The sequence below is a fragment of the Pagrus major genome, chromosome 17 (assembly GCF_040436345.1).
Source record: "Pagrus major chromosome 17, Pma_NU_1.0".
Taxonomy (NCBI): Eukaryota; Metazoa; Chordata; class Actinopteri; order Spariformes; family Sparidae; genus Pagrus; species Pagrus major.
Window position 1 is genome coordinate 12,287,741 of NC_133231.1, and position 27,847 is coordinate 12,315,587.

At 40.0% G+C, this 27,847-nt stretch overlaps 1 protein-coding gene across 1 annotated transcript; it reads left to right on the top strand.

Annotated features, from left to right (window-relative positions):
* Positions 1 to 2,791: 2,791 nt before the first annotated feature.
* Positions 2,792 to 27,725, top strand: LOC141012058 (uncharacterized). The gene is made up of 9 exons (XM_073485438.1): positions 2,792 to 3,078; positions 4,312 to 4,366; positions 8,300 to 8,376; positions 8,633 to 8,767; positions 9,192 to 9,341; positions 10,217 to 10,271; positions 10,591 to 10,768; positions 25,845 to 25,915; positions 26,904 to 27,725. The coding sequence occupies exons 1-9, from the start codon at positions 2,792 to 2,794 to the stop codon at positions 27,723 to 27,725; spliced, it is 1,830 nt and encodes a 609-aa protein (XP_073341539.1).
* Positions 27,726 to 27,847: the final 122 nt, after the last annotated feature.

Sequence of the window (27,847 nt, forward strand, 5' to 3'; positions counted from 1 at the left end):
ACAAGAAAGTGACTGTGCATGCAATAACAGCTGCAGAATAAACAAGAAAAAGGAGAAAGGTCTGCTGCATACCTGTTAAACTTTATTTTTCAACCAGGATAATGGCATGCCTTTAAGGATGGCAATGTTAGGCTGTTGTTTGGTTGATTGATTGGTTAGTTGGTGGGTTGGTGGTTTGGTTGGTTGGTTGGTGGGTGGGTGTGAAACAGTGTAAAGGATTCTGTTTGCTTCTTCATTGCAGTCATTTATCAGTTTATGACTTCAGAAATAGGTTACAAGTTAACTGAGGACTCCTTAAACTGTTTTCTAAGGTACATTACGCTTATCAATTTACACGGGAAGCTGCTTATCGCTGTCAAAAACTGAATAACAATAAAGACAAAAAAACAGGTATCAAGACAGTGACTGTGCATGCAATAACAGAGCAATCAGTTCAGAGTTATTAATGACCTGACTTCTCCCTTATAAAATAAACAATCAGAATTTATTTTTATATTCATAATAAATGAGCCTTTGAAGGATTAGAGTGTATAAGATTGTGATATAATATTGTCAGAGAGATGGAGCCAGATTAAATGTTACAAAATCACACCAGTTGCTGTGTGAATACCAGCTTTTGTCTCAAAATAGCTGAAGTTGTGAAAATATAACATGACTTCAATTATTAGGTACTGTACATTGATATATAATCCCAGTTTATCCTGCTAAGAATCTGAAAGCTAAATCTTACACTCCTTCAGACACCTTTTAGAAACTGAAATTTGCACCAGACTCCATTCAACAATATGCCAATTTTAAATTCTCTTGCTGACTGACAAACCTGCATACCTCCTGCTGCACCATGACTGACCCTTAATGAATAAATGGAAACGAGTGAGTCCTATCAGCACTATAGGCACATTCACCTTTTCTGGAGGAGAAGTGTCTGTGTGCAGTGGTTACACAGCTCTCTGCTGACGACTGTCTGTGTTGGTCAGGGCAACATGAAATAAACTATTAGAATAAAGTCTAAAGTATGAGATCAAGCCCATATTAACCTCTGGAGAACTTCAGAACTTCAGAAATGTGTCCTATAAGATGCCCTTATAACGTGATGAGGCATCCCTACGCCTGTATATGTAAGGACATTATCTGTGTGCCTCTGAATGGTTTTACTGTATAGTTCCCTGTGTGTTTTTATGAGTCTCTACTTTATGATCTGAGTCACATAATAAAAACATTCATTCATTAGAGGCCTGAATGCACGCCGGTATCCACCCAGCTGGCCATTTATTTCTAATATTTGAGCATGCAAGCCATCTTGATATCATTTATAAATGTTATTATTATTATTTATCTGCAGCTCCTCTCCTGACAAACATGTTTTGTGTGCATTTATTCCTGCACATTATAAAGCTGCTATAGCACCATCATGTGGGCTCAAGGCGGAACTGCATGTAAAGGAGAAGTTCGGGTGCAGTCCAGTTTCGACACAGAGCAAAAATGACTGGAGCCTATATCATACACATGATTTATTATTATACTGGATCTACTGTTATATATTGAAGTTCTTTTGAGGCTTTCGGCCCTGGCTGACCTTATTGTTGGCACCCCCACCCATCCATCCAGTAAGCCCGAGCACAATCAGCTGATTGCTGCTTGTGACACAGATCATGACGACAATCAGGTGAAGGATGAGGGTAAGAGGTAATAAGAGGTTTGGATCATGATCTCTGACGGCATACAGCAGCTGACAACACCTAGAAATCCACAGGAATGAAACTTTAGGCTGCGCCACTACTATTATTGTATAAATAAATATGCTGAATATTCTTTCATGGTTTCATTCAGTGGGGATATGTTTATTTACACCGAGCAAAGTGGATGAAAAATAACGTATTAATCCAGATGCAGTGATATTATGAACGTGGCTTTTTAATTGCAGCAACAGGAAACGTGCCACTTGACAATAATGTGCAAAAGGACATAGAGTACAGATGTGTCTGTTGTCATGCGACAAGGACATAGTACACAAAACAAACATGTTTTTTTGTCCCACTTTCTGGATGCCACCGGGTTTTCCAATTGGTCTCCTGATGCCCAATTAACTTCCTCACATGGCTGTTGGAGAGTTTCACACCGTCCACACGTGTATCTGTTGTCTCTGCTCACAGAGCTCCTCCTGCGTGTTTGCTTAAATGTTTTCTACACATTGTGCATTTTATTTTAAAATCTATTTTTTTCCCTCTCTCAGCAGTTAATGATGAACTACCTGCTGATGAGGGCTGTTTGAGGTCTCTGTTGATCGGTGAGAGAACAGCGGCGTGTTCCCATAGATACATCCCAACAGATGAGCTCCCATGATGCCCAGCCTGCATCGTAGGGAAATTACAGAGACGACCTGCTGCGTATAGCGGTGCGCACCAAGCGGCTGACTCTGCACCGTTCCCTCTGCAGCGGATTGACATTCTGCAAAACTTATGGATAGTTGGCAGTCATAACGCCGGGACACATCAACACTTTCATGCACTTTGTCATATTTTTACTCAGTAACCTCCTCCTGAACCTGAGAGCAGCTTTTTTCTTCTTCTTTTTTTTTTACCACTTTGTGTCCAAACCGCCTACCTCCTCGAAGATCTGCCTGCCGCGATCCTCACCACTCAACCATTAAACATTTAGCCGGGATGGAGCAGCACTAATGTCATTATAATGGCCTATAAGCTTTTGTCCCGAGATCGGGATCAACCTGTTGCCAGTTTATTATAACAAAGATCTCTCTCCGCCGCGCGCCAGCCTGCCTTTACGCACGACGATGAGCTCGGAGAAGCCAAACTTTCTGTCGCAGCCCGTGGTGAAGAGCATTTTCATGTTCCGAAACGGTGATCCTTACTACGAGGCTCGCCGGATCGTGATCAACCAGAAGAGGGTGTCCAACTTTGAGACTTTGCTGAGGGAGGTGACCGGCGGGATACAAGCCCCGTTTGGAGCGGTGAGGAACATCTACACGCCGAGAGAAGGACACAAGGTGGACTGCATGGAGAGCCTGCAGAGCGGGGAGCAGTACGTCGCTGCTGGGAGGGAGAGGTTCAAAAAGATGGAGTAAGACTTTACTAACCTTTGCTTTAATAATAACTACTGACAAATGGGTTCCTTTCAGTAGCTCAGCTTAAAGAATATGTGCGTAAATGCTGATGTATTATATCCAATTTAACTGTGTGGCCAGGGTTAACACATCTCCTGCCTGCAGGAAGGCACGCTGCTGCTCAATTGTAGGCTCATTAGCGTTAATACTAAGTAATTAAAATCTCAGGTGAGTTACACTGCTCACACACTAACCGGGTTCCACAGTCAGTGTTATAATCAGCCGTCATCTACATGACTGTAACACTAGTCACTGAGCATCATACCTGTTCATTGACTCGTGGTAGTATACAGTATGTGACTCAACAGTTTTGCACCAGTGCTGAGTCACAGTGTGATGTCAGTGAGATCAGCACACACAGAGAAGTGCTCTGTCAAGGCTTAAAAATAAGTGGACTTGGACTGCAGATAATGAGATTTGCACAGCAAGTTATTCTTGGAGTGCAGTTGTGAAGCAGCTGAGTGGGAAGGTATTCTGGTGCCACGAAGACACCACGTACCCTGACAAAGCAGAGGTATATATCCTCTGCTGCAGATATACAATGCACTTCGATAGTCATCACTACACTACATACTGTACATTACTCACTATATGTCACATTGTTGCTTCAATACTCAGAGGAACTGTGTGGAAAATAAGAGATGCAAGAGATGATGAAAACATGAACCACTCACCAACTAACCATTTATGCACTGTTCGTACTTATCGTGCATTGTGAGGAGCTACACTAGGTGCTAATCTTTAACTGACTAGAGCTTTAGTAAGAGGTAGATATTACTGCTATCACTTTAAAGCAAGGGTACAAATCATAAAGGGGCACTATGTAGTTTTGGTGGAGAAATCCAAACTCAGAATTTTAATATTTACAATATTAATGAGGTGATAATACAAACTCAGCTAGAAGCTAGAAAGGTGGCAGGGTCCGCCACATATTAACAAAGTAAGACAGTATGAAACTGTGTTGTCCTTTAAGGTCAGTTTGTTTATTCAGTTTATTCAGTCATGAAAACAGAGTTTATTTATTTAGTTTGTTTAGACAAAAAAATCATAGTTTCTTCATACATGAATTGCTAAGCATCTGTTCAGCTGGATTTCAGGTACCTGAAAGTTTATGTATGTAACTGTTTTCATGATACATCCTGCATAAATTCATACATAAAATCTTACTTTACTTTATCTTTTGTCTGTAGTTACCAACATATTGGCTTGAGACGGAGGAAGATGATGCAGACTCTTCCAGCGCAGGTAAGGCAAAAGTGCTGCTAAATTAAGCAAGCCCTCTTTCATTTTGTCAGAAGGTCATTCATGTGTCCGGTCTGTCAAGAAAGGTGAGTTCGCTTTAACTGCAGCAAAATGTCCAAAGTAAAGTAGTGCAGTATCTGCAGGGAATAGTTTGTTCACTTGTGTGTATTTGCTTTGAGACTTGACCATCGCTCCATGAAGATAATTTCATTTAGAGTTCATTCAAGTATTAAAGGGGCATTATGTAGTTTTGGAGAAGAAATTCAAACTCAGAATTTTAATATTTATACATTAATGACTAAAATGTGTATTTTTCCATAACTGAATAAACAATCTTTCTCTTCTGTTTAAAATGTATTCCCCAAAACTACATAATGTTGCTTTAATCTTCATTAAGGAGCAGCCTTTCCTGGTAACATTTTTAAGTCTTATAAGATAAAGGTAAAAAGCAAAAAAGAGAAAAGAGGAAATATGATGAAAATGGAACTGGAATTCCCAGTCTGTACAATCTTTGGTAACAAATATCAGTTTGCAGAGACGGAACCTGTTTACACGTTCATCATCTTGTCAATTATCTAGACCAGGGGTGCCCAAACTGTTTCCCTTGGCCAAGCAGTAGGAGGCATGAGTAGCATCACTTGATTCGATTCACTTCACTTGCGAGCTGACTTTAACACATGTGCTTATTAGTGAGCAAGTATGTGCATGACAGAAATCCAGCACTAAGTCTCCGCCAAGCACAAAAACTCCCACCGAACATGTTTGAGATGGGTTTTTTTCCTGAAGTTAAGTATGAGAATAAGAAAGCTAATCACATACATATTGTTTGAATAGATTATATTTTATTGCATTATTTTGATGCAGTTTTAGAGATGATTGTGACCTTCACCAGCTGTGTTTTGGAGGCAGGGTTTCAGTTACATCATCCTTACTCAATCCAACTTTTCAACATCTGAAACGGCCACTAAATGCAAGATACATGAGGATTTGGGAGCGTCGCCTCTCCGCTCCTGCCCACGCCCACTGAGTAAAGGTTTTAGAAAGATCATTTAAGCAAGGTGTTATGTTTAGCATTCCTCTCTATTGTCCTCAGCGAAGAATCACTTTGTTGTCGTCTCAATGGCCATGCATTATTGATTTATGGATCATAATCATCCCGCCTTTCAATGCATCTTTAATCACCAGCTATGAAGTCACGGCCAAAACAAGGTCAGCTTAAACTCAGGTAGCCCGCAGGCTCATCTATTTTGAAAGTCAACAGCAGGTCCGGTTTCATAAAAACAGTTATTAACTCTTAATGATAAAATGTGTTCTAGGTAAGGCATAGATGTGTACTAAAATCAAATCCTAATCATTATTAACTCCATCAATTTTCAATATGGCCGAAAACATTTGTAAAGTGTTGATAGTTTTAGTCAGAGAAAACATCGGGTCATACGAGGTCTTTGTCAGGGTCTTCTGTACTATTTTTTCCCTGACCAGAACCTGCAAGGCTTTGGCTATAAGTGCTGCCAATCCCAAAGCCAAAGAGAATCAGGGGCTACTCTCTGGGCTCTTGATTTTGTCTTATCACCCGCTAGCAAGAAGCTTGTTAATCACAGATGACCTCAAGGGCTTGTTGTTGCTGCTGTGATTACGAGGCAAGCATAAAACGAGCCAATTTAGTTTACAAGGACCCTGCTTCCCCATCACTACCTCACTTAACCTGCCTGATTGTGGCGATTAATGATGAGAACTCTTAGCTGGCTGGATGCCTGCCATGTTTGTTTTGTCCTCATTGATTCTGGAGCATTATAGGAAGGACTAATTATAGGAAGATTATCAATCAGTATGAGGCTTATTATAATGACAATATTCCCTGCTATAAGGAAATGGTCATTTTTTTGCTTTTTTGTTCCTCTGTGATTGATTGGCTAAGTAATCCTGATAACCTGAATTGTTTAAAAAATAATCTGCAAAATTTTAGGCCGATGAAAATGTTTGACAGATTTTTGGGTGCATGTGCGACCAACATAGTTGCACCCTGCAGCCCTGGTCATGGGTGGTTTCATCATTTCGCTTCTTAAATCTGTTTAAGCTTAGCACTGAGATTACAAAGTGATGCTGTTAACATGGACGGACACAAAAATGAGCTGAGGGGACTTTTTTCCCTGCCATGTGCTAAAAATCACTGTCAATTGACAAAAAAAGAAAATCTAGTACATTTATTAGCTCCCCAGTGATTGACTCAAGCTTGCCTCGCATGTTTCTGTTTGTTCCTGGCTTGCTTTGGTTACTCGCTCTGACGGATATAGTAGTCTCCAACATAGCTTATTGGCGTACTTCTGAATATGTCCCTCTCCTTGTTTAATGAAGTAAGTTTTTGGCCTTCACACCTCTGTTGCCATGGCACACTCACCCTAACCCCAGAGGACTTTTAATATACCTCCTCCCTTATCTCTCTCTCTCTCTCTCTCCCAGGATCCAGATCTTAGTCTTAGAGTCACAGTGGGTTACCAGGTGTAATGGGACAGGACCTGCAGCGCTCACTCTTTGCAACCTCGCAACCTTAAAGGATTACCGAGGGCTCATTCTTTTGCTGTCACAGAGATGAGAGACAGATTCTTTTAGTCTTCCCAATAGCTCTTTCTTTTTGCCCTTAGGGGTAAATTCTTTTGATGTCACAAAGTCTTGTTCTTATATATCCTTAAAGAGAGCGGCGCCTGCGAGCTAGCGACTTGCCCCGCTCTGCAAAGTCGTGTACCAAACACACCCTCACAATTTGGTGGTCTGTTTAAACTGCAACCACTTTGTAACTCTCCCCCTGACTGTTACTGCCACTGCTGCCCTGCACCAGTGTTGCTGTATGTTTTTTCAGCCCCACCTCCACCCTAGCATCCACCTGCAGATATCTCCAATATCCTTATGTAAACACAACTGCAGGGAGTGATGAGGTGGGGCAAATGCCAAATTCTAACCCTGTTTTGCTGCTTTCATAAACATTTCAAATGTGAGTTTGATATTTAAAAAGGTGGATGGACTTTTAAAATGAACAAACAGTATTATTATCTACAATAAACATGTTTTGCTGCATCAAACTGTTGCCACTCTGAGTGGCCCCGACTCTCTCTGCTCTGGCTCTAGAGGATGGACAGCATTAGTCTGTTGACTCTCCTGACATGGGCAGCTATATTTAGGAGCCTGAGTTAGCTTATATGTTGTCCTCATCAACTGGACTCCAGTGTTCCCAGCAGCAACAGTCCCCGAAGTTCATTCAAGTCTGTTAATAGATAGAATAGAGTCTCCACAGGGAAGCAAAAGCTGTCCCTAAACCCCAACTGAAGATATATACCTCTGAAGTTAGGTCAAGTTGGGTCAACAAAAGACTGGAATAGCTGGTTGGAACATCTCACAGGTAAATTGGCAACAGGGGACAGTATCGCAATTGGGTATGAAAGACTCAGGTTCAACACTTTGTGAAACACATTGTATAAAGGATGTCACTACATGGATTTTAGCATGTAGCAGTAATAAAATACATCATAATGCATCATTGCGGGTTATTCGCAGCTCGTTAGACGGCCTTCGAACAACTGAGGGTGGACAGAACTTTAGTTGTTGAACATAAATTTGTTCAAGCACTCTTTTTTTTACATAACCGCATCTTACATGAACATAATTTAAGGTATTTAGAGAGTGAAAGACTCTCACCATCGTTGCTAGGGAGCAGTTGTGTTGTTATTGCAGTTAGTAACAGTGTCTCCAGTTGAGCCATTTCATCTACTCCAAGGTTGCTCCAGTTAACCCTTTACTGGGTGTATTTCAGACCTTTTTACCGAGAATTGATCATTGTGTTTGGGTGAAAATGAAAGATAAATCTCTACTTCAGGGGATTTGTCGATGACTACTATAATGCAGTAGACATGAATGCCCTATTCGTGAATCTCTCTCTTCCAGGCCAGACCACTGCCACCGAATCGAATCGTTGTGTCGGCGCGATTCCTCAAACCCATCAAGGAGCCATGTACAATATTGTAAGTTCAATTTTCTCCTGTTTCACACGAACCATGTTACACTGTTTTGACTGCGCCTTTTCTTTTAATTCATAATATGTATGTAACTCTTAACCCTGATTTTGACTGTGTATCCAAGTAGCTAACAATGTCATAGACTGCTTATTCCTGAACTCACTTGTAAATAAAGGGATAGTAATGATTTTACTAAACTCAAAGACAAGGGAAGCTGTGTCACTGTTCTCTTTGCATTTCCATGTGTATGTTCTTTACATAGTGTGGTAGCAAATGGCGATGTCTTGAACCCCGCCATGAGAGTGTTGATCCACCAGAGGATGCTTGGCCAGTTTGAACGGATACTAGAGATGATCACTGAGAGGATGGGGATGAAAGTCATGGGGGGCGTTCGGAGGTACAGCTTAAAAACACGCTCACACTTCACATATGGACTGTCAACGAAATAACTGAAGGGACGTTCATGACATAAGTTACAGACTTACACCACATTTACTTCCATGATAGCAGATGATCTCATTGGTAAGTCTCACACCTTGCTGCATACATTTGCAGACAAATGTAAAAATAAGGGTTTTCTTCAAGCTGCTTCACACTTCTAGTGTTAACTTTGATGCTTTTGAATATCTTTGCTCTCATGGTATGTGGACAGAAATGCACAGCATGTTGCCACATAAAAACAGTATGTGCTTGTTAATGTTTGAACTGTCTCGATCAGTGAGCACACGATGATCACAGGAGGATATTCGGCAACTTAAGCTCGGCTGGTACAAACACATGATGGGATATGTGGGACTTTTGTCTCCGTGTCTGTTTTCTAGTCTCTACACCTATGAAGGCCAACAGGTGTCTGATGGGAATCAGCTGGAGAGCGGTCAGCTTTACGTGGCTGTGGGAAGAGAAAGGTTTAAGAAGCTGCCCTACAGTGACCTACTCTTCACCAAACCCAGAGGGACGAGGAGGGTCAATGGGTAAGCACTGAATTTAAACTAACATAATGTCTGATAACTTGGTAGAAAATGCAGACTTTAAGTTAGTCATTTTTATCTGCAATCTGTCCGACAAGACAGATTTGACATGTGTACAACATAAGTTTGAAATTTTGCACCTGAGTAAATCCTACATGAAACGTGCAGAGGAGCATTTGGTGTTTATATCTTCGTATATACCCACTAAACTCCTCAAACAAGCACTTTACACTGAGCACACTATCTTAGTTATACATTTAACATGAGTAACACTGACCTATAACACACATTATTAGTATCCATCCATCAGTATGTAGATTCCTGTGTCCTTCATGATCAGTGGTGGAAATTTTAAAATGGAATACTATGGCTACCGGCGATGGTTCTTGGAGACCGCCCAGCTTGTGTTGTGTTCCTCTGTGCAAACTAATTACTCCTCCAGGGCTGAAATCTGCTTTCAAACCTCCTGAAACCTTCTTTCCCCAGCGGCAAATATTATTTTGGATGGATAATCTGCTGCACATGATTAAAAGTGGAGCCTTTCCTACTGCAGTGTTTTCCCATTTTTTACACTTAAAACAAACAATATGTGGAAAAAATGCATTATACTTAGCATTTCACATGCTGTGCTCAAGTGTTCAAAAACAGTACACTACATTAAAAACAGGTGTTTCTATATTAAAGTAGGTATTTGGTAGATTGGGACATGACCGATTACTCAAATATCAAACAGTATCAAAACCTGCTTTCATTTTCACATGAACTTTAGTTCTGTTGGAGTTTACAAGATGACATTTGCTAATGTCTCAAGAACCTTGCATCATGTATTCACGTCAATAAAATAATTATTTCTGTTTGTTGTTTTGTTTCATTTACAGAATGAAAGCTTACTCGTTGCCACCTATCTACAGATTCTCCAAGCAAAATGGAAATGTAAGGATTTCATGTGCTTTTGCATGAATTATTTTGATTAGATTGTCTTGTTTTATGATCCCAAAGTTGGAAATGAATCATTTTCATAGCTTGCGTACTGTACAGTCCTTACATGGAAGGACTTAGCACAGCACTCTTTATATATAAATACATGAAATAGAGGAAAGTATTTGATTTTCTGTATCATTCAGTTACTTTAAGTTAAGTAATCGCGGGATGGGTAGATGGATAAGCGATGTACCAGTACCAGTTAGTCTTCAATAATATTTTGTACATTGTGTTTAAATTCCCATTCTGTACATACTACTGTTTCCTCCAGGGTAAGTCGTTGGTCCGCAGCAGCGACAGTGGAGACTCCAAGGCATCTCCTCCGAGCCACAATGGCAGCAACAAGGAGCACCTGTCGTCCATCGTCAGAGAGATCTCTCAGGCCAGACTCATCTCCCTCAGGAAGAAGAGGAGTGGACAAAGCATGACCCTCGGCGTCTCAGACAATGGTAATGCAGCAGGGAAAGGAATGAAATATGTCTATACAGACCTGACAAATACACTATCTGTGTTTCCATCAATGCACATTTTGAAATACAGCATGAGAAAAGTTTCATGTAAAAGCAAAAATCTGAAAAATCTTTGGAAAAAAAGGCAATAAAGTCAATGAAACTTTAGTAAAAATGTTGATACGCTTGCTTTAGGTGGCTTTTTGCTTTTTTTTTAAAAAAAGAGTTCATGTGCATAATGGTGATGGAAACACCTTTTCTCAGTAAGTTCTGACGTAGCAAACATTTGACTCAAATGACTGATCGGCTGTTTCCACTCTGAGCAAAGAAGAGAAGAAGCTGTTGGGGTTTTCCCACATCTCCTGATTGTCAAAGCAACCTCTTTTGTCTCTTACTCTGCCTCCTTGAGGTTTGTTGGCAGTTAATTTATTACAGCCACGTCTAACGTAGCATATACTGCCATCATCTGGTGAAACTGCGATTCGTGCAGCCCGGTTTATTTGCGCCAAAACAGTTGATATAAATGTGGCTGATTCACTTTTGTTTTACCTTTTCTGCGACATTTCAAATGTTTGCTTCGAATTCGTGTGACATTTACATGGAAAAACATTTAATGTGGCTTTTGACCTTCAATAGCACCAAATTTAAAGACAGGAGACTGTGGCTCCTATAGTGGATTTTCTTGGTACAATATAAGAGCTTTGTTGACAAATGCACAAAGGAAAAAACACAAAAAGAAAAGAAGAATGAAAAATGATAAATACGGAAAACTGAACAAAATAACTTATAAAAGTGGATTTTTTACCATTTAAACAAAGAAAAATCAATTGTATCAACATTTGAATATGCTAGAAGTTGCAGCTTGACATGCGTGATAACACAACACAGTTGAAGTTTCATATGTCACCTTTATTGAATATCAGCATGACTCCTTGGACTCCAGCGTGGAATAATGCATTAATTGTGTATTTTTCAGTTGACTGTGCAGGCTGACATCATCCGTCATCTGTAACATATTGTATCGTCTTATTCCAAACATTACAATCGCAATCTTCATTTTCTGTTAATACTTGTCTACATGTGCTATTAAAAGTTGGAGTGTGTGTGTGCTTGCATGAAAATGTTGATGAATGCAAGATAAAGTGAATATCCAGATGGATTGTAGATTGTGCTCTTGCAATTAAGAGGACGGGCGTCTGGCTCAAGAGATAAGATCCTTCTCCAGGACACCTCTCAAGACAATGTCACACCATCATACTCTTAACTGGTCCTGGTCTTTTTAGTGTCTGAATTGTCCTCTTCCATGAATAATTACCATAACATTGGCACAAACAGGATTTATACACAGTTTGGCTTGTGAGATATACAGATATATGATGTAATGCATGGCCTTTGAATTCTTATGTAACCTGCTGCACTCTTAAACGTCCACATAGTGGCACTGTTGCCCTGCAAGACAAATATAGCAAGAAATATTGAAAGTAGGTCTAGCATGATGACATTAACTACTTTTACAAGAAACACATTACGTCATCTTCTGGTCATGAGACCAGTGTGTTATAATGTCCTTAAGAAACTCAGGTTAGTCTTTACTTCTGTGCTCATCGGCACTTGGCGCGTCTCTCAACATTAAGATGTTTTGTTCCTCTGGAACACAAAGAGTCACCTATCAAGAATGTTATTTACTGCACAGTGTATATAAATGTGAAAGGGAATTGAGAGCATTTTAAAAAAATTTTACAGTAAAAGGGATTTTGATTTTCCACATGCTGCTCCTGACCTTAATGTAACGCCTGCTGCGGTATGAACCACATTACGTCATCCGGTGGCTCATGATAGATGTTGCCTGTTTCCTCGTCTGGCAGGAGAGTTGACAGCAGGAGCCCAGAGGAGCGTGGAGAATTGTGTCTGTGGTTCAGGGGAGCTGGCATTTTGCATCAAAAGAGAGGGATGAGGAATGCGTGTGTGCGTCTTTGTCCCTGTCTGTGTGTGCTTTTGAAACCTGTAATGTCACCCTCAGAATCCCGGCGTATACATCAGCTTGCGTGGCATGTCGCGTTTACAGACGGAGAAAAGCATGTTGCATTATTGGTCCCCTTGGGTGACATTGACCAGAGATTGAATTAACAGACAGACAGCTCGGAAAACAAGATCAGGCATTAGATGAGATCGTTTGAACGGCTTAGAGAGCGTATCACGTTCCCCACACTGTTTGACCTATTGTGTCTTCTTCAGATGCTGTCATGTTTAGAATTAAAGGTGCAATATGTACGATTTTTTTCTTTTTAAACTTAAATTATCAGTATTAATTAAGTAACAGTTTTGAAGTCATGTAAAACACGTCCATGTGTTGTGTTTCAGAGATAAATAGTATGTTGAAGTTAGCCTCTAGCCACTTTGTAGAGTGATGGTCCGATAGTAAACAACACCAACATCAGCTAATACAGCTGCTACCTGCATCATTCGTTGAGTTGCCTAACAGCAGCTACAGTTAGCAGCAGTTAGCGGCTACTCTGATGATATGCTGCCACCTATTTGTTTGGAGTGTGAACCCGACAAGTGGCCAATTCTTACATACTGCTCCTTTAATGTTGTCCTTTTTTGCTTGGCTTAGCTGATGGGTGTAGGGCAGTCTCTGTCCATGGTGCTGAACAGACTTTTTAGTTGAGCTGTCCTAAAGGTATCTTGACTCTCTCTGTTCATTTTCTCTCCCAAAATGCTAAAATGTTGTTTGGCCTCTCAAAAGCAAACAGGAGCTGGAATCTTAGCTGCTCATCGGCTGCAGCGAGAACAAACGAGTTCTGCAGCCATTAGCAGCTAAGTTTAAGTGTCATGGATGTGTTGTACGTTTCACAATAAGAACACAGTGTTCATTTCTCCTTTGTTTAGTGATTCACAACAGTACAGAGGTGATTTCGGTGTTATTCTCCCTTTGGGAAACCCTGCCCTGGCTTGGTTAGGAGGTAAACACATCCAGTTCTGCTGCCAAAAGGAATCCAGCCAAAAAAGTTGTCTGACTGGCAGAGGCTGTGGAAAGAACACAGCATGAAACCCACACTTCACATCTCCGGTGTGCTGGAACGTTGGAGTGAAAACAAAAGATTATTATAAAGGTGTCATGTCATTATAAATGTATTTGTTATAGAGAGATGGAGGGAAAGGAGGAGGACTGAAAGGTAGTGGGAGAAAATGATGAAGAGATAGAGAGAGAAGAAAATGAACAATCGAGACGGAGTGACCCCGTAACTGGAGATTCTCCCTCTGTTCTGCGCTGACTTTGTTGTGACAGGGAGGTTGGTTTTTTGTGTGAGTCCGTGTGTGTCGCTGTGCCGGTCCCCATTATTCATTGTCTATCAGCTGCTGGGAGCCAGACTGAGGATAACTCCAGCAGTTTCTATCTGGTAAAGCTTCTGACTTTTCTGCTTCATTAGAGTGAACACAGCGGTGAGTGACAGCAAAGACAAGGGGGAGGCAGCGCGACAGCTCATGCAGCAAAGGTCATGGAATGAATTTGAACTCGCTATAACAAAGACATTTGGCTTAAAAGACTTAACCAACAAGACGCATTCTGTGTAGCCAACATACTATATGGAAGCTCTTTTAAATTGGCTCAATTATTGGTCCAGTGTTGGCTGTTGCCTTCAAAAATACATCCATGTTCAGGCTGTTGCTAGCCTCAAAATAGAAATAGGATGTTTATCAGTGTTCTCGTTCATAAAGGGCCTTTGTGACCAGTTCATTTAATGGCTCCCTTGAGAAGAGAGAAGAAGTAAAAAGAGAAGCCGCAGGAATGGGAAAAGAGAAGAATACTAAGAAAGGATGTGTTTTGACAGGTGAGGGAAAAGAAGGGGAGATAAAAGCGAAGGTTAAAGAAAGGCGAATAAAAGGTTGAGATGATGAAGGGAGGAGAACATTATGAGGAATGAGACGAGAAGGAAAGAATGAGTACAGGTGGAATCAAGTAGTGAATATGATGAATAGCCCGAGATGGTGGAGCATGAGCGCCGGGTGGAATAAAAAGGCCCGGAGATACTGAGGGGTAGAGGGATGGGTGGGGCTTGGATAATTGCCTTTCATTTGGATAATCTCTCCATTTAGAGTCATCAAAGCAGAATTTTACTTGCCTCTGCCCCTCGCTGGGGCCAAATTGCTGCTCTGAAAATCAACAAAAGAGCCTTGTAATTCAAGAAGGACGGACAGACAGGAAGGTATGGATAAGAGGAGAGAGAGAGGGAAGGCGAGGAGAGAACAGAAGGGGGAGGAGAAGGAGGTCCGCTGTGTCTGCTGATTAACTGGACTCTAACATGAGTTGTGTAGGCCTCTCTGTGAGGGGCCACGCTATTGTGGGTGCTTTGATTAGCAAAATGATGTGTGTGTGTCCTTGTCAGCACCATCTGATATTGACTTCTCGTTGTTGTAATTAATGTTGCTCCAGGACTATCACTGCAACTGACCAGTACAATTCTTGTGATGTCATAGCGTCACGACTTGAGGAAAAACACAGAAAAAATGTGCACATGGGAGAAGTTATCCTTTTCTAACACATAGTTAAAATTGGCCACCAGTTCATCATCCTCCAAACAAGATTACCAGAATAACCATTAACTGCTGCTAACTGTAGCCGCCGTTAGCTAGTTAGCTGGTTAGCTAGTTAGCTCAGTTAGTTATCTTTTTCAGGCCCGATGGGACCATAGTTGTCTTTTACATTATGTGAAAATTGTTATTTCTTTACATTCTGCGTTTACATGATTTTTGAATGTTTTAACCTAAATTATTACATATTGCACCTTTAACGTTGTGAAACAGTGCATTTTAAACCAACCATGATAATAAGCTAAACCCAACCAAGTTGTTTTGTTGTGTAAAAAAACTACAAATATTAAGTCAGCTAGGTGTAAAAACATTAGATCAACAACATAATAATTTCCTGGGTGAAAAGCTTGTGCTCAACCACCACAACTTGCTCCCTATGTGGACTTTGCTTTTTGCTTTTCCAGCCATTTGCAATGACAGTCCTGGAGCAACATTGATTTAAATGTAGTAGGAACAACACCAACAACACTGCCATATCATATGAACAGTTATGAAGATGACGATGAAGGTTCTCAGGTTATGAAGATATATTCTTAACATGATTGGTATCTGTCAAAATAAGAAAATTGCATCCCTTTAAAAACTGATGAAAGAACTGCAGTATTGATAAATGACAGCAGTGCAGTTTTGACACATGTAAGCTTACTGTAATTCATTTGATTGATGAGACAATGATTCCTGACAAACATGATGCTGTACCTTGCTTATGCCTATGCTGATGTTATTGTATGTATTTTTTAGTAATGGTTGCAGAGCTGATGTATTGGCTTCAGACTAGGGGCTGTTGATACTGTGGATAACGAGATTGGCTACTCTGAGAATTCAAACGACAACCAAACAGAAGTAAGAGGACACTGAATATATCTGGAAAGTAGAGTGTGGATGCCTTCAAGACTGATCAAGATCTAATCGTCAGATTTTATACGTGTTGTTATTTTATGGGCAATCTTCTATGGATTCCATGCAGTCTCAGCAGCCTGAAACTCAGCAATATGGCAAAAACAACTGCATCAACAAATCTGAAAGCAGCTTCACTTGATGGTAGATTTTACAGCAACACCTTGGACACACACATCCTAAGAGCTTTCATACACAAACAGCTACAGAGCAGTTTTTTTGTGCGGCCGCAATATCTCAGCAAGGTTCATCTCGCCTTTTGTTCACATCTCTGAGTCTAGAGATGGTGAGTTCCAAATAACCCAGTTTACTCTGCCAGTGTTTGCATTGAAACCTCAAGGACATCCACTTTACTTTGTTCCACTTTGTTCGGAGGAGCCTGCTGCTTTCTTTTCATACACTTGGCACCCATCTTTTTAATGTAGCAGGAGCCAATTCAATTGCCTCCACATGAAGGCTCCACATTATGTCCGTTCCTGTTATTTTCATTAAAGGGAGTTTGATTCGAAGTCAAGGGAGTTTGAAGTTAGGGTATTTTTCAGAAAGACTCATTTCAAAGAAATCAATACGGAAACATCCTTGGTGTTGTTTGCGAGTTGAATGTGGGAGAAATGAAGACTGCCGCGTATGTGAGCATGTCTGCGTGTTTGTGCCTGCCTTTTTGCACATGCACATCCAGCCAGATCAACCTTCTGCCTCTGGTGTCATAAAATGTGATGCCGCCTCGGGGAATTAGCCCTGTTAGCATATGTATCTATAATTCCTGTCAGAGTGAAATAGTATTCCAAACAGCGTCGGGAGGCAGGAGACGTGCACACAAAGAGGCAGCGAGTCTTAAAGTGTGTGCCTATGTCAAAAAAAAAGAGAGGCTCAGAGGCGAAGGATGAGAGATGGCAACATTTAGAGCAAGTTTTTTTTTTCCCCCTTGCCAAGTTCTTAGAAAGTGTGGTTTGTGAGCACCGTGTTAAAAATATTTATGTGTGTTATGTGCCTGTTTTTAAGTGCGCACGCTCGTATGTCACATTTCCAGCAACACAACCATCCTTCCCACTCCTTCCTTCATTCTTCCTCTCCTTTCATCCCTCCCTTTTCACTGCAGCAGAAAAAGGTTCTTCATGACCCTTTGATGCAGGATTACTGGATTAAAGAGCAGGGTAGCTGTACTAATCTGCCACATTAATCTGTTAACAAGTGTTTCAGCTGTGACATACAACAGCGCCGGCTGTGACATGTGAAGTATAGGGTTAGGGTAACGTGTGACACTTTGGATGACACAAATTTTCTTCATTTCTGTCACGTCTAATCTTGGCCGCCTTGCGCTTTTCAGTGTTTTTTTTTTTTTTTTTAGCTTGAGCTGGTAGACGCACATCTGGAGTAGTTGTGATAGGAAAATCATCATCTGCGGGGTTTGTATCAGCCCGAGACTCTGAAACAGCTTTGACATTCAACCTAAATGGCACGAGTAAATATGTGACATTTGTGCAGATCTGAAGTTTACATCATGTGTTGGAGCCGGGCTTAGGAGGGCAGCTGGAGTTGCTGCCTTGCCAGAGGAAAATGCTTTGTGTTCACCGCTGTCAGCTCTAATGCAGTCCCACATACATTTTCAAATGTTGAACTATTTCTGTTATTTACCAGTTTGAGTCCGAACTGCACCCTAAATTGCAGTTAAGGTGCAAAGAGAACATGGAAGCACATTGCAAACACATGCATGGTCAAACTTTATAATAACCATAACTAATAAATGGTAAATTTACAGTCAATTAAACTTTATTTTATAGTGTTAACAAACAATAAAATGCCTTAGAAACCATTTAGTAATCAGTTGTGTATTGTTAAGTTGCAACTGATGTTTACAATACTTTGTAAATGGTTAATGAATACCGTGTAGTACAATTGTTTAATAACTTGTTTAAAGCACTCAATTGTTTGTTAACAGTCAAATAACTATTAACTGAAGTTTAATGTACTGTACATGTACCATTTATTATTGGTGGTTATTTTAAAGTGTTTCCAAACATAAATAAATCACATCATCATGTAGATTTCAGATGATAGATGAGATGATATGATAAATGGCTCTACTTGTATTAAAAACATAATTATAGTTTTGCTTGGGTTCCGTAATCCCATAATCAAACATCCAACCACAGGAAATATCACTGAAGTTATTGATGAGTACAACTTTCAAACGTTGCCTATAAAATCACTGCCTTTCAAGCATGCAGTTCTGTTTTTTATGTTAATCAAGAAACATCTAATTGCAATTATTCTGATTAGACGGAAGCCGGTTGGAATAAAACCTTCATATCAAGATGATTCCAGATTCAGTTTAATTATCATTATGCAACCAGAACTGTACAATAAAAGGACACTTCGTGGCGAGGTTTCAAGCAACTGGGAGAGAAGTGAGAGAGAACAAAGTCCATAAATTATAAAAATATTTAACTGAAGCCATGACCTTTATAAATATTACTCCGCCTGTCTGACTGCAACACTGTTAAGCAGAGCTTTCTTCTGACTTAATGTCAAAGCTATCTAAGCACTCGGCTGCACACTGCTGTGGATGAGAGGTATTTTCTACACTACTGAAAAAGTACACTCTAGAGATAATGCACTCTATTCATTTTTTCAGAGACATCTTGAAAACAAGACTTTTTTATGGACTTATACTAAAATAATCTCTCAATCATGGTTTATTATGACAAGAAGTGTGCAGCGTGGTCTGTATCTGCATAGAGCCTGCCCTTTATTTATTTCTTTGTTTATATATTTGACAGGGACAGTGCACAGCTTCTTAGCTGTACCAGAGCTAGCTATAAGCTAATTTATATATGTAGTCCCTGAGCAGGAGACAGAGGTAACGTCTAACGCATAGTATAAAAAAACTGAACAATACATATTCACTATACAACAACAACAACAGCAAGATTTCTGAACCTTAAACTCCACAATTAACAGATTTCTGTGTTTGCATTGATGTGTGATGGATATAGGATTGGGTTGATTTTAGCCATGATCTCATTTTAAATTCAAAATTAATGAGACTCAACAAGCTACTTTGAATGGCGTGTTTACAAACAGCAACCGATAAATCATGCATAATATGCCTTTAATGCAACGATTGTTACACTCCAGAAATATTTACAATAGCTATAAATATATAATGTCATACTGGACATTACTGCTGCATTCGTCCTACAGTTTCCACCAAGCTCACTGACTGAAAGCTTTTTAAACACACACTCTAGCGATCGAGCATTGCACTTCCATGAAGTTGGAAGACTCACACGAGACAGATGTTAAAGATAAAGGTCAAAACATATTGTGACTTTTAGTCGGCGTATGGCTGAAGCTCTAAAAGCACTGGATCCTACAGCTCCAACTTAATAACATCTGTCATCAGAAAAGCTTTTTGAAATCATTTTACAACCACTTTTAATGTTAAGTGCTCCCTCTGACAAGTAAATGGAATTCCATGTGTAAAATCAATGTTGAGTCAAACTAATAATTCTTTTTACACCTACACTGTTTTGCCTTATAAACTGTAACAACACATTTTGTAATAATCATATGTATTACATGGAAATATATTGTGTGAATGCGTGAGAGAGAGAGATGTCAAGTCATCAGATTTTACACAAAGCAGCTGGATTGTTTTTCTGTGTCGCATCACTATAAACTGAAACCAACTGGGCCGCTCTCATGGCGTACGGCCACGCAGTCATCAAATGTTTTAACAGGGCCCTGGTCAGTGACTGGAGCACACTTGCTGAGTGGCAACATTTCATAATTACCATTCCGAGTTACTACCCGTGTTGTTTTACACCCCACCATAACTCAGCCATGTGCTGAGTGGGTTAAATCAGCTGGGTGTAAATAAGCAATATACTGCGCTGTGAGGTGATATACAGGGAGCGTTGTGTGCAGTGATTTAGGTACATTAAGTAGTACGTCAAGACCTGAGTGTTTATTTAACACAGCAGAGCTAATCCACTGAAAGTGGAATTGGCTTGTGGAGGCCATGTCAACGATTTTTCCATGTGTGGTTTATAAGCATAAATACGCTGCGTATTTAAAAACGGTGATTTGTATTTATTTAAAACTACAACCTCTGCCATTTAGGGATTGATTTTCCTGAGGTGGCTTTGGGAAAATAAAGATTCTGCTCTTATGTAGGCAAAAAAAAAAAGGAAGAAAAACAGCAGTACTGCTGCCCGTGGCATTCAAAACATATCTTAGAACATCCAGTAGAGATGTTAGCCTTTAGAGTGTCTCCTTGCACCTATCAACAACATAAAGGATGCAATAAAAAATGTGTATTACATTGAAGCAACATTATATAACTTTTTTACCTTAAAAATAACAGCTTCAAAATCATGTTGATGGTACAGTGTCTTGTAATAGGGTGAATGGTGTCTCATATTGTTATGATATAATGAGTTTGTCAATTGTCAATTGTTACAGACCTGAGATTTGTATTTGTTGCTTTAAAAGTGAAACTTACAACATTCACTCTCACCAGTATTGCACTGGAGCACCAGAAACTGTCAAACTATAAACTGCTGGTTAAATATGGATCAAGATTTGCCTCCAATGTCTTCAGAAACATATTTTAGTGGACCGTTAAGCTGCAATATGAGACTCATTGTAACCACGTGACCACCATTTTGTGTCTGCTTAGCAACGCAGGCTCACGTAATTCGGATCCAGCTGTCAAACCTAATGTTTTCAGAAACATATATTAGTGTACTATTTAGCTGTAATACGAGCACGGCCATCCCGGCGACCAAAACAAAGAACGGCCAAGTTCAGATTGCCACACACACAGAGGCAGTGTGACGTCATTCTTTGTTCAGGATGCCGTTATTCCACTATGTTTTTACAGAGCTAATACGTAGTTGTTTGCTGCTATAGCCTATCAGTGTTCAAAATCTGATATACCTAACCCTAAAGGTGCAATATGATTCACTCAAAACAAACAGGGGCATCATGTTACCAGAATAACTGCTAGATGCTGCTAACCATAGCTGTTGTTAGCTAGTTAGCTCAGTTAGCAGTGCAAATTGCAGCGCAGGCTTTGGACCTGGACCTTCTTTTAATTCTGTTGGTAAGTTTAGTTAATGTTTGAATGATTTTAACTAAAACTCTGACATATTGCTCCTTTAAGTTTTGGTGATGGAGGCTTGATTTTGTTCAGCATTCCTTCATTTCTAAGGCTAAACAACCAACTATGCTTGACCTGATGTGGATGTTAGGTGGTCATCATGAGTTTGCTCATTACATGCTGGTTATTATTTTGATAATTTTCTCATCAAGCAGTGCAGTAAGTGGCACAAATACCAAAAGACCAATTATTTTGCATTATTCGATGTTTTGTTTTCAGCACTGAGTTGAAATAATATGATTGTCATGCAGTGTCTCAGAAGCTTGATTCAGTTCATTGGTTTTCCCAGAGGTGTCACAGCACTGAGAACATTTCGCATCTTATCCTGGAAAGAATTGTATAAAAGCTTCCGGAGAAGCTTGAGTGAATGTTTTGCACAACATTAAAAACAGCAGGTCTCTCCAGCATAGAGACTTCACGGCTGTTAAACGCAACATACATCCTCTATCAACCTATTCATGGTTCCATTTGCGATGAAAAAAAAAAGGAAATGTATTCACGCCCTGGTCTGCTTCAGATTTCCTTTGGAGTGGAGAACTTGATTGCACTGCACTGTATGGGATTTATTCAGAAATGCTTCCTGGAGGAGTGGAAAAGCTTTTAAACATGATATTAGACCCTGCAAGTCGCTGCTGCTGGATGTGGCTGCCCACTCAAACGCTGCAGTGGAGGACTGAAGAAAACACTGACGTAATGCACATCAACATAGAGTGAGAGCTTTTTCATGAAGGCGTACACTGATATAATATGTAGCGCTTTTATTCTTCAGCTTTATTCACATGTTGCTTCATCCCTGCTGAGTTTAAACTCCTTGCTACAACATCTATATATGAGAAGATTGCATATACTGTAGGAGGAAAGAGAACATGTTCGAGTTTGCTCACACTGTGCTGGGACGTTGTTGACAATGTAGTTCAGGTTCTGCTGTGATACATTGTTGTTTTATTAATTAAGTTGATCAATGTAAACAATACATATTTCATGGGATAGTATTTACATCATGTTACCTCGTGTAAAGCGCACACTGGATTCCCCCCAGTGTGTCGGGGTTACCAGAATTGGATGAGCGCATCAAATGGAAACACAGATCAGAGAAATGCCTCACACTGTTGCTGTATGTGTCCCCAAACTGAAATCCTGCAGCAGTGAGGCAGAATGCAATGCTTTTATATCGAGAGAGAGATGGAGTTTGTTGAGGAGCGGGAGATTATTGTGGTTTATCCCTGCGATCACTTCATCTTCAGTTGTGTTTTATTACTTTTCTCCGGAACAACAGTCATTTATAACTTTACCTTTCATAAGAATGGCAGCGAGAGCCATTTATGTGAGTAATTATGCTCACTTACACTTGCATCCTTGTTTTACCTCACACTGATGGATGACATGTAGCATTACTCCTGAGATGTGGGTGTGCTCTGTCTGCGCTTGTGTGCCAATAGTAGAAGTGAAAGGGAAATATGTGTGTGTGTTTGTGCCCGATTATGATAGAAAAAAAGCAGACAGACACTTTTACACACACATACACAAAACTGTCTAGCCACTTGCAATGCCAGAACACAAATCTACTGGATTTAATGAAGAAGGGGAGATTCTAAATATTGTGTTTAATTTGATTTAGCATTTTCATGAGCCTGTGCCTCATCCTTAAATCACGTTAAGATGTTTGGAGTCGCAGCGGCTCATCCAGCGCTCACTGCTTACGCTCGATCGTTCGGCCCTCGCTGTTAATGAATGCAGGCGATTTCCATAAAATATTCTTAAAGAGGTCCGTTATTATTACCATAACGTTTCATCTCCCACCATAGCTAAACTTCAATCAGTTTTGCATTTGAAATGCATTAAATGTCTCCATAAACTCTTCTAATCTCTACCCAAGTCATTTTTCTTCTTTAACTGGTATGTGTAGAAAGGGAAACTAATATTAAAGACATTAATTACACTGTTCTGTTTTTTTTTTTTTTTCTACCCACCACTCTTTTGCCGCTTATTTCTGATTGGAAATTTCAGTCTCATCCAGTGTTTCAAAACAAGTGTGTAATTATGTTGTTTATCAGAGCGTATAGTTGTATTCCTCTTATGATGTTTTGGGTTAATTACTCCGAGGCCTTTGATGCACATGTTCACATGGAAACTTAAAAAAAAAGAACGAAAAAAACTCATATTAATTTTGCACTCCAACAAACCTGCCTCGCTGAGCTGATTGCTTCAGTGGAAATGAGTGTGATGCTGAGTATTGAGTCGTGGTGTGATGTCTTCATGTGATGACCGCGAGTATCACAGTTGTTTAGGCTGTAAATGATGACAGGTGTTTCCTCTGGCGAACTCTGCAGGATATATTCTGGCAGCCTTGCATACTATTAATATTATTCTTATTGTTATTTTGTCTGTATTACACACTGTGTCTTGGGTACAGTGGTGGAAGGAGTGCTCAGCACTTTTGCCTAAGTAAAAGTAGCAATGACACAGTGTAAAAATACTTGTGTGTTGATTCTGGTGGCTCCTGTGAACAAAAGCCGTATAAGAACACGAGAGAAAAGATTGTAAAGCTCTTCATGTGGCTACCGCGTGCATTTGTTTTGGAAGCAAGTTGAAGAACGCAGCTGTTTGCAGGATTCACAGTGATGAGGTTATGTAAGATTAATAACTGTAACATTGTTTAAGTGCTGTACCACCATGACTTTTCCGACCTGATTAAGTTGGAATCAAACCTATATAGTTATTCTAGGTATAGAGGCATCGGAATTACATTGAGACTGTTTCATAACAATTTTAAAGTTACTTGTAGAACAAAAGTACTAGAAAATATACTTAAGTACACAAAATAAGATAATAAGTAATAATTATGTAGAATGGCTCATTTCAGAGTCATATATATTATATTTGTGTGTTGGTTTATTGTATTCTTATTTATCACTTTAATGTTGAAGCAAGTAAAGGTGGGGCTAATTTTAATCCATTAATTGCTAATGTATTTGTATTTTGTATTTGTTGATTATATTTTGTATTGTTGTTATCAATCAGAAGTAACTGAAGTTATCAAATAGCTGTGATGGAGTAAAATGTACTTTATTTGCTTCTAAAATGAAGTGGAACAGAAGAACTGTAGCAGAAATGGAAATACTTAAATAAAGTACAAGTTCCTCATTGTTGTACTTAGGTACAGCGATAAAGTAAATGTACTTTCTTACACTCCAACAGTTCTTGGGTAGAATAATCTTGACTGCAGCTTGCGGTTTAGTTTAGTTTAGTTTAAAAAAATGCTCCAGCAGATAAAAAATCAGCAATTTCTCCAAATCAAGCAGAACATTCAGGGTCCATTTCTTCAAGTCAGTGCCAAGTGCCTCCTCATAGAAAACCAGTGTCAGGGACGAAAATGAGCAGTGAAGACCTGAGGGAATCTCTCTGATGGAACTGGATTACATGTTGTATGTATTACATAAAAACAATGGTTAAGGTAAGAACAACATCCACCTTCATACACCTGTGGGGTTATTAAAATGATTACTGCTGTGGTGATAGTAATGATGAAGATGATGGTGGTCTAATGTGGCATTTGTATTCTGAATCTTCTCCCGACCTTGAATTTGTTCCTTGTGAAATGTTCCCTGGTCTCTCCGTAGCACACGTCCATTGTCTGGGGAAGTTGTTTACTTGCCTGATACAGTCCTGGGGTGTTTTTCCCCTTTTAGTCACCAGGTGTCACTCTTGTGCCGTGTTTGTTGAAGCCTGAAAACACCAGCTGTGGTATAAAAGACGTATAATTTCAACAAGTCACTTACTGGAGGATAAATAAAAGCTCCCTTATTTATAGGAGAGGCTTTATGGATTTCTGAAATGATGTAATGGGCTCTGACTGAGGGATTCAGGGTATGAAAAGTAGTCAGCACATAAAGGCAAAAAAAATGAAGCTGTAAAATTAAATTAGAGAATGAAAAACAAAGTGATGGCGTGAGGATTTTACATAACAAGAGTGGCTCTAAATGAACCTGTATTTACCAGCACGTAGTTGAGATTGTTTTGTGTTGAAGTCGTACACAGTGATAACATGTAGAGTTACTTTCTTTGCATGTCTTCCACGTAATTCCTATCATTTTGTCACCTCTCTGACTTTTGTCTCTTTTTTTGTCTAATTTGGGCTCGAGAAGTCTGTGCTAGATGGAATAAATGTAGCATTTACACCAGGATGACACCCATCACTCACCTTCATGTTACGCTGCCCCTAACAAGCCCATTCAGGACACAATATCACACATCAGGATGAAACACATGGGTATATGTCATAACATCACACATGCTTTAAATCACTTTCTTGACTTTAAAGGGCCGGCTGCCTTTTCTGTAAAACCAGCCCACGCTTCTCTGACATTCACATATTTGCTACGCTCATTTCAAAGTACCTCTGTTTTTCTCTGTTTCCAGATGACCTGGAATCAAAGGCTGACGATGGAACCACTGAGGACAAAACCCCCAAAGACCAGCCGGCCGAAGAGGTAAACGTACAGTGTGCATGACAGTCTGTTACAGGGACAAACAATAACATCTTTGTGAGGAGACGTCGATGAACATTCTGTTTGATGTGGCTTCTCATTAGGACACACAGCAGGCACAGTTCCTGACATAATATCATGGGGCTCGGCTCTTTGTAGCCTGTTGTTGTTGTCCTCATAGTACCTGGAGAATATGTCATCATGACATGTCTTAACAGTGACTGGCCGAGTCTGATTTCTCTGTATGTTAACAAGCTAAAACATCAATATCAACTGACTTTTACTCGTTAATGCTTCAAAGGTCATATTGATAACATTTTTATGTAGACAAATAATTGTTTAAATAATACATCTACAGAGCTTGTAGAAAGGTGCAGAATAAAAGTATCTCTTTTCCTTTCAAACATTATCATGATTGCGATTTAATACATTTAAAATGTTTGTCGGGTCCAAAATGATTGTTTTGTTTATCTCCGTGTATGAATTCTGACAGTCAACGGTTCCAGCTTCTAACAAGGTTTGTGAGCTGATAGCGTAGCACCGTTGGAATCACGTGGTATCTGTGTTTCGTCAGCATTGAGAGTCTTGGTAGTTGCATGTTTGTGGGATGGTTGAGATACAGAATACAAATAATTTTCGACCATGTGTCATGAGAAGACTGACTTTGATTTATATTTTCTAACTATATAATTATGCAATACCTATAATTTAATTACCCAGTAATTACATATTAAAGAATACCCGTTGCTTGATACAGCAGGTTACATTACAGAGCACAAATGCATGTTGTTTCTCTGCTACTTGTTGCATATTGATTGACATCCTATAAAAAGGGTCTTGAAAGAAAAATGCTTTGGCTCCATTTGATTTGTAGGTGCCCCTGACTCAATAGCGCTGTCACTCTCTTTCAGGAAAGTGTGTAAACAATCCAATTACACTGTACCGCACCGGAAATATTTAGATCTGTCAATTTGTTTTTATTGCATCACAGAAACCTGCAGATGACGACACAAAAGCCGCAGAGGAAAATGGCAAAAAGGCAGGAGAGGAGGAGGCCGCTGCTGCAAACACCACAGAAGAAGACACTTCCGCTAGCAAGGAAGGAGAGGAGGAAAAGATAAATGGGGAAAAAGAGGGAGGGGAAGAGAAAAAGGAAAACGACCAGACAAATGATGAAAAACAGGGCGAGGCAACGGCAGGATCTGAGGAGAAGGAGGAGGTGGTAGAAGAAAAAGTGAAGGAAGAGGTCACGGATGAGAGCAAGGAGGAGGTTAAGGGTGAGGAGCAGGGGTCCAGCAGTAGCAACAATGATAAGACCCAGGACGGTAAAGAGAAAGAGGATGGAAGCCATACATCTTCTGAGGATGAGAAGGGTGAGCGAGGCAAAGATATGAAAGAAGAAGAGAAGCAAGATAAAGACAGTGGAAAGGAGGAGAAAAGCAGCGCAGAGCAAGTTAATGATGTAGACACGGGGGAGGAACAGAAAGAGAGCGAAAACAGCGATGAACCGGGGAAGACTCAGTCAGATAACGAGACAAAAGAGAGCGATAGAGGCAGAAGTAGCAGTGGCAACCGTAACCAGGAAGAAGAAGTGAACAAAACAAAAGAGGGAGCTACCAAAGAGTCAGGAGAAGAGGAGGAGAGAGAGGTGAATGGAGAGGTCAGCGGAGGAGATGATGAAGTGGAAAGTGAAGCAGAGCTCGACCTGGCGGAGAAAAACTCAGCCGGTCGCAAAGACGCCGCAGAGAACGGAGAGAGAGGGGAGGATGCTGATACAGACAACGGAGATAAAAGCAGGAAAGAGAAGGATTAGGAGAAAAAGAGGAAATGTCAAAGTTATTCAAAATGGTAAGCAATTTAAATGATGTCAGGTACAGGAACACTGTCAAACATTCAGGTATGCATTTGAGAGCTATTTATCAAACATTTATTCAT